Here is an 8,108-nt window from a genome sequence, read left to right as displayed (position 1 = left end):
ATTAGCATCTTGTCTCAAAAAATATTCCATATACCACTTACTTTGGAAGGAGACACTACATTATTTACATTTATAAGATCAGGGCTGGCTTCCTCTGTGAGGTCTGATCTGAGATGTGCTATAGCTAGACATCAAGTGCCTATGAATATTATTTGATAATCCATAACATATTTCTATCTACATCAGCTACACTACACAGTAAAGGAAAGTGACATTTCTGTGTGGCATGTCAAGCTATTCCACCCCATTCATATGCCAAGGGGAGATTTCTCAGGGTGGGCTATGTATAAAATTAGATTGGTGTCAGCTGAATATAAACGATGGCTATTTATACAAACGAGGCTGTTACTGAGACAATGTTCTCGGCATGTCCAAAATACAGACTCCAGACTCCGCTGGTAATGTGCGCAAAGCCGTTAAAAAGCGCGTCTCTTGGGGCCCTACCTCGATTACGGAGAACATTTAATTGAAAGGGGGAATGTTGGATAGGGGTTAAAGCCTGGAAGTCACAGTGGGGTCGAGGTACACACACACACACACACACACACACACACACACACACACACACACACACACACAAAAACTTTTAATACCCATCTCCGCCCCCGTTTGAAGCGTCAGAGCACCAGCTCTCCAGGGGCTCTCCAACACAGAGCCAGTCAGCACGCTCCTCCAAACTTTACGCACGGATGTACTCCTGTGGAAGTATTTTACTCTGGATTCTGTGTTTCAGCTGAGCTGTATTGTTCCAGATATATTTTCTACCGATTGGAAGCAGTCCCAGACTTTGAATTGCTTTGAAATCTAAACTTTTGAAAAACTTTCCTCAACTTTTACATTTTTTTATGTGATTCGCCTAATTCCAGCAGACAGATGCAGTAAATCTAAAACAAAATGACCGGTGTCTTTTTGAGGTGCCTAGTCTTGGCGCTCTGTATCGGCGCGCACAGGCTCTTGGCAGTCCCCCGCGCTGAGGAGGATGATGGATCCGGTGACAGCGCCTCTACCCTGGCCTTTGTGTTCGATGTTACAGGCTCCATGTACGACGATCTAAAACAGGTGATAGAGGGCGCCTCACGGATCCTGGAGAAGACCCTCAACCGGAGGACCAGAGCCATCAAAAACTTTGTCCTGGTCCCCTTCCATGACCCAGGTACTTTTTTTGGCAAAACACTGTTCTTAAAATAACCAGTAACACAATAAGCACTATTGTTGTGAGTGTTAATCTTGACTCTTAATATGTTAGACCAGGGCTTAATATGTTTCTTAATAAATAATATAACTGAGATTTACAGCAGCTTTTAACAAATCAGCCAACATTGTCAGATTGTCTTGCCAGGTCCAGGCAACACAGCAGCCTGTAGCTCTATTGCTTGCATTTTTACAAACTCAGCAAATAGGTTACTTTTCCCCTGATTTGATATTTTTTTCTGTGGCTGTCATGTATATAGTTTAACTTACAGCAAACTGCAACACATCTCAGAACCTGTTGCACATTTTGGAGCCCATAGCTGTTTCAGTAGTCCACTTGGACACGGAGCAGCACATTAAACTCAAACTGAGCGGAGAAATCAAGCAGGAATATGTGATCTTTAAAAGAGCGAGGAGTCTGTGGGACAGGTAAGGCTCTCCACACACCCCCATTCCCCACCCCCCACCCCCCCCCCAGCATCTGTCCTCCTATACGGGAAAGCTGCTTGAAAATAAGAGTGCTCTAATGGGGGAGGGTGTTTGAGCACTGATGAGAAGCATATGCTGTCTGCTTGTGTGTAATTACCCCACCTACTCCTCCCTCTCCTCCATCCAAGCCTCCGGAAAACCCTTGTAGCCCCCAGTTTAGCCATTAGGGGGGTGGTGGGGTCAGGACTGCACTAACACCACACATTTTGTCTGTGTTTAATGTGCCATGCCCTTTGGGGACCTTGTAAACCTTAGAGCTTGCAAAGAAGCCGCAGTGGCTGACAAAGAGGCGTGACAGTGCTGTCAGTGTTTTACAGTCACTCATGAGGAGCAAACGAGGGACTTGAAAGCCTCCACTGTTGCAAGTCTGCAAGCTCAGTATCAATAGTCTCACAAAGATACTTCAAAATGGTATTTGACAGTCGGGAATAACAAGCACAAACACAGAAATCATGAGGCACCACCCTAACCTGGGAAGCGTCTTCTCTGTCATAATTGTAATAAAAAGGCTTGTGTTTATAGTCAGCAGTGTTGTAAAGCAAAAACAATGCGTCCCCTGTGTATTAGTTAATGTTTACCGTTCCATTGATTGGCCCCAGAAGGCATTCAAGTAAGTCTCAGGCCCTGACAGGTTCTTATCCATTATACCAGAGTTTGCTGCCGCCGCTGCTGGAGGTAGTCGCGGAGTAGAAAATACTGACTCCAGCTGCAGAAAATTATCATCTTCCAAACTTTGGCCAGATTGTAGCCATTTGTGTGAAACCATTTTGTAATTTTGCCAGTGCAAAAATCTCTCTCGCCACTCTTGTGCTGTGTGGTGTGCATGATTGAAATTCATGTCTTGCACAAAAAGCTACGGGGCATCACTATGGTCATGATAAATGAGACTGTGTGGCTTATTTGGGATTTTGATGCTGTAGATGCTTTTCCTCTCTTCACAGAGGCAGAACTGCTGAGAAGTAACAACTAACTCCTTTGTTCTGAAAAACCCAAACATGTTAGACCTGAGCCCTTAGGTCCATTTGTTAGAGATGAATATTTTAAGAAATACACTATTGTATAGCAACCAGAGCATCTATTATTAAGCTGACTTGATTTGATTTTGTTCACTTTAAAAGTCTCTGTTATGATATACATTTTCAACCTCGCAGATATTGGCCCTGTGTCCATCACCACCGACCCAAAGAAGTTCCAGCAGGATCTGCAAGAGCTGTTTGTCCAGGTGGGAACCAGAACACAAGCAATGATTATTCAATAGGACCTGGAACCACTTTGTTGTTCCACACTAATCCGAGCTATAGCTGAGCAGACAGCCATTACTTAAAGCGAGCCTATGTAACTTTTAGCGAACAGCAGCCACTGAGGCCACAAGGCAAAATAATGTGATGATGGTATAATAATGTAGTTTAGAAGAATCATAAAGTCAGCACACTGACTCAGCAGTATCAGTTACATAGCAATATGTATCTGAACATTAGCAACCATAAGCCAGTGGTTACACCAGACCAAGTAAGACTAGTGGTAAAAACAAAACCCTTGAGTGTATTGAATTGAGCAATGGTGTGTTTTCTTTTTCATTTGCAAATATTTCATTTCTAAAAGGCACATTGTCTAATTCCTTCTTTCGAAAGTTACTTAGTGTTGCTTTAAAGAGTATTGTGTTTTAAATGTTTCTGTGGAATATTTGCCATAACCTGTGTCCCTGCTAAATTAGACTCTTTTCCAAAGGCTGAGCTAAATGACAGAGTTGTTTGAGTATAAAATCAGTATGAATGCAGTTTATAATAAGATATAAGAGTTAATTTCTTCCAGGAGTATTTGATCATGTGTGATTCTGTCACCCAGGGTGGGGGCGACTGTCCCGAGATGAGCATAGGAGCCATAAAGAAAGCCTTAGAGGTTTCCCTGCCTGGATCCTTCATCTACGTGTTCACTGACGCCAGAGCCAAAGACTACCGCCTGAAGAGAGACGTTCTGCAGCTGGTGCAGCTCCGCCAATCGCAGGTACAGTCCTGGAAAGTGGGCAGGGTTATAAGGGTCTCACTTCCGGGATTGTTCAGGTGCCGCAGGAAATTCCGCTGGATGACTTTCATTTTGGCTGGATGTCCGTTACCTTGCGCTTTCTTTGTGTTGCCGTTTTAAACTTCGGTGGATTTCTGAGGACTACGGTTAACTGCTCCTCAGATCTCTGCAGGGTAAATCCAGACAGCTAGCTAGACTATCTGTCCAATCTGAGTTTTCTGCTGCACGACTAAAACAATCTTTGAACGTAAACATGTTCCACCAAAACAAGTTCCTTCCCGGGGCTATTTTGCAGAGTCGTCGTTGCTCTGTACAGCGCTTGGCACCGCCCAAGACAATTGTGATTGGTCTAAAGAAATACCAATAAACCAGAGCACGTTTTTCTCCCATCCTGGAATGCTGTATGGACTAGCCAGACCCTCCTGCACAGCGCTGTGGAGGAAGGTCTGGCAATGCGAGATTAGGGTCTCACAGATCAGGGATATATATATATATATATACTGCATCAGTCCAATGTGGGCATTTAACAGTTATATTCCTCCTTGAGCAACGCTATATGATATCAAAATAGTACAAAAAATATGTATGCAAACATTCATTAGTCTTGTTTAACTCGCTCTTAATGATCTAAATACTGTTTAGTTGATGTTTAGTGATGTTCAGTGGTGGAATGTAAATAAGTACATTTACTTAAGTACTGTACTTAAGTACAAATCTGAGGTACTTGTACTTTACTCAAGTCTTTTCTTTTCCTGCCACTTTCTACTTCTACTCCGCTACATTTCAGAGAGAAATGTTGTACTTTTTACTCCACTACATTACTCTGACAGCTTTGGTTACTGGTTACTTTACCAATTAAGAGTTTTGCACACAAAACACATGTAGTTTATAAAATACAATGTTTGATTATAAATGAAACTACCCAACAACATACAGGCCGACAAGTCCAGCTGAAATGATTAGCCAACAGTTAGTTTAATGACAGTTTTGATCGTTTCCAGTTTCTAAAATGTGAGGATTTTTCTGCATTGAGTACTTTTACTTTTAATACTTTAAGTACATTTTCCTGATGATACTTACATACTTTTACTTAATTAATTAGTAAGTAAGTAAGTCATATTTTCAATGCAAGACTTTGACTTGTAACTTGAGTGTTTTTATAGTGTGGTATTAGTACCTTTACTTAAGTAAAGGATCTGAATACTTCTTCCACCAGTGGTTAGCAGGGACATGGTTTAATGTAAAGGTTTAAATACAAGTCCTGGCCCACAGAGGTTTGAGTATCTTTGCATTTATCACACGCTGTGACAAAAGGAATACAGTGGCATGCTGTGAAAGATCTACATTCCAATGAAGTTCCCGACGCTCAGCTGAGCAAGGGAAAGTCTCTTTAAAGTCACTCTAGTCTCAGCCTCTACGTGAAGCATGACAATGAGCATTAGCGTCACTTTGGAGCCAGCTGAAAGCCAGTCCGTAGAAACAAACACTGAACAGTAGTAATCCTCTTAACTCTTCCTGCCCCCCCCCTCCCTTTATTCCCAGGTGGTATTTGTTTTGACCGGGGACTGTGGGGACCGCTCTCAGCCTGGCTACAGGGTGTATGAGGAGATCGCTGCCACCTCCTCTGGACAAATCTTTCACCTGGACAAGCAGCAGGTCAACGAGGTGAGAGCATGACAGAGTACATGGCACTGCTACTTTCACCAAACCCTTAATACATCTGCATACATAATACATGATTTAACATATATGCCACTGATTCTACTCATATAAAGTAGAATTGAGTGTTGTTTATGAATATGGAAAGTAGGGCCGGGACGATATGCTTTTGTCCCGATTCCATTCTTTTCACAATACATGGGTGCTGATTCGATTTGTATTGCGATTTTTCATTTATTGCGATTCTAGAAGTATTGTGATTCGATAGTATTGAGTATTGCGATTTTCTTTCCCTTTAACAAAAACAAAATTTGGAATTCTCTGGAATTATACACTTACAGAGACAATATATATATATCTATCATGAGACATTTATAAAAACTAATTGTTTTCTAAAAAAGAATGCCCATTACATGTCAGTCAGTCTGACATTTATTTCATTTGTAAAGAAGTACATAACATGGATTTTCTGCTTTCGGTCCGTTTAGCAGGAAACGGACATGATGTAGTCGCTGTCAGCGGTACCGTATAAACAGAAAATATTTAGGTCAATCATTTGTTAAAAAATTAAATGAAAAATATAAATACTGGGGAAAATAATTGATTTCAAAAATCGTTCACAATACATATGTGAAGTGCTTTTTTTCCCCCCCGCCCCTAATGGAAAGGGTTATATCACCTAATAATGGAGAACTGCAAGAGCAGAAGGCACCTGGATAGCTCAACTGGTAGAGTGTGCGCCCCATGTACAAAGGCTCAGTCCTTGTCCCAGCGGCCGCAGGTTCAACTCCAACCTGCAGCCCTTTGCTGCATGTCGTTCCCCCTGTCTCTCCCCTTTCACATCTTCAGCTGTCCTATAATAAAGGTCTAAAATGCCCCAAAAAAAAATCTTTAAAAAAGAAGGGAAAAAAACTTTTGACCCAGTGATGTAACTCCAGTGATTTCATTTAGTGTAATCAAATGATTCCAAAGCTGATTTTAAACTTCCTGTTCATATGATACGGGTGTGTAACTTTTTCATATCGGAAGCAGCATGTAACAGAAGCCCTGTCTAAGAAGCCAAAAACAGCAGGGCTCACTTCCCCGGCAGACGCAAAAGAAGCCAGAGTTTCCTCTGGAAGAGACACTGGTATCCTGCGTGTCAACACAGGAGATGGCTGGGCAGCGTTGAGCTGGAGCCAGCAGCTCTGCACACTGGTGGCCCACTGAACCTCTGAACTCAAGACGTGTGTTTGTGTGTGCGTGTTTGGGGCTCTGTTTCCTGTCAAGTCATGCTTGCATGTAGCTAAACATACAGTGCCTGTGTGTGGGGCAGCTCGGTTCATAATCACTCCATAATACAGCCAGCTGTTTAAGGAGTGTTTGAATGTGATTGCAAAAGAGACCAAACTTACTCTAGCCATCACACCTCAACCCCAGATTGCTTCATGCTAAAGAAGCCTAAATTATTTTCACAGAGTACTGTTACCTGTACACGTGAACACATTTCTCTTGGATCCACATTGAATTACTGTATGTCAGTCGTATTATTAGTTTTTAGACCTGTGTGATTATAGCTCTTGGGTGGCATGCTTTTACCAAATTAATGCAAATCCTTTAGTCTTTAAAAACCAGAAGTAGTACAAATCTAACCAAGTATACCCTCTTAATAGCAGTTTAATAAAGTGCAGCCAAATCAAAATATCCAAAATCTTTTTGTGGTCTCTGGGGGGGGGGGGGGTAGAGTGGAGAGAAAACAGACTGCTTATTTTACACTCTAATCCCAGGATATGATCTGTCACGGCTTCCCTCCTTCCAACGCAGCTGCCCAGTGGAGTTGGCTCCAGGTCCTCACACAACAACTCATTGTCAGCTCTACGTATCACACTCTTTACACTCTTTTAAATTAGTTCAAATCAATGAGAGGATGCGCTAACAAGAGCGTGGACAAGAAACCCCCGCTAATGTGCTGTCAAACCTGGCCCATGATCTGTGCTCCTCATGGTAATGATGCAATCCTTAGCCATAGGTAGCCTGAAGCGCTGATCAAAAAATGAGAGCTGTGATGTGTTAGCTTCCAGATAATGTCGAGCAGGGTTTTAAATATGCATGTAGTGAAGATGCGGTTTTGCAGCATAGGATATGGTCTGTTGCTGTGTGTTTCTACCTAGAAAGCTCCACAGACACTGAACTCAAGTGTCTTTTAAGAGTAATGTATAACATTGCCCTCATGGTTTCCTCATTACGTGGATGCAGTAGTGAGTTAAGGGACTGGTTATGGTTGTCAGACATAAAACGAAACCCAGGTAGCATTTATCCTTGTGTCTTCCTGAGTGCGCTAAACAAAGGCACCATTTATGGTGTAGCTGCCACTCTCAAATACAGGCCACGTGTGACTCGGCAAAACCTCGGCAGGTGTGTCGACCCACCGAGAAGAGAGCAGGGGTTCCATTTGGGATTGATTCGCTCTAATAACCTTGATTTGTAGCGGGACATCTTCCTGCAAATGTTAGCAGTTGTGGTGTTTAAGCCTGGGTAAGGACTTAGCTGACCTCTCCCCACTGGGAGGTCTGGAGTCAAGCTGTGCCTAACCACTGCACTGCCACGTTTTATTCTCGGTCAGGTAATGCACCTGGAGGAGTGAGGGGAATACACCACAGCCTTAGCTAACCCTTCTTCTGTGGCCCATCTGTCATGCTTCTATGAATAGCAGAGGGGGGTCCTTCCTGTATCAGCCCTGTAAGCCCGTTCAACTGAGACACATGCCG

General features: G+C 42.7%; 1 protein-coding gene across 1 annotated transcript in view; it reads left to right on the top strand.

Annotated features, from left to right (window-relative positions):
* Positions 1 to 777: 777 nt before the first annotated feature.
* hmcn2 (hemicentin 2) overlaps positions 778 to 8,108 on the top strand; it is a 56,537-nt gene continuing 49,206 nt past the window's right edge. The window contains 4 exon segments of the mRNA XM_078250157.1: positions 778 to 1,153; positions 2,832 to 2,902; positions 3,526 to 3,684; positions 5,245 to 5,367. Coding sequence (XP_078106283.1) covers positions 895 to 1,153; positions 2,832 to 2,902; positions 3,526 to 3,684; positions 5,245 to 5,367 — 612 coding nt within the window. The 5' untranslated portion in view covers positions 778 to 894.

Source organism: Sander vitreus, chromosome 5, assembly GCF_031162955.1.
Source record: "Sander vitreus isolate 19-12246 chromosome 5, sanVit1, whole genome shotgun sequence".
In the NCBI taxonomy this organism is placed as follows: Eukaryota; Metazoa; Chordata; class Actinopteri; order Perciformes; family Percidae; genus Sander; species Sander vitreus.
The sequence above is the reverse complement of the archived record's forward strand: the minus strand, read 5'-3'. Positions and strand labels throughout refer to the sequence as shown.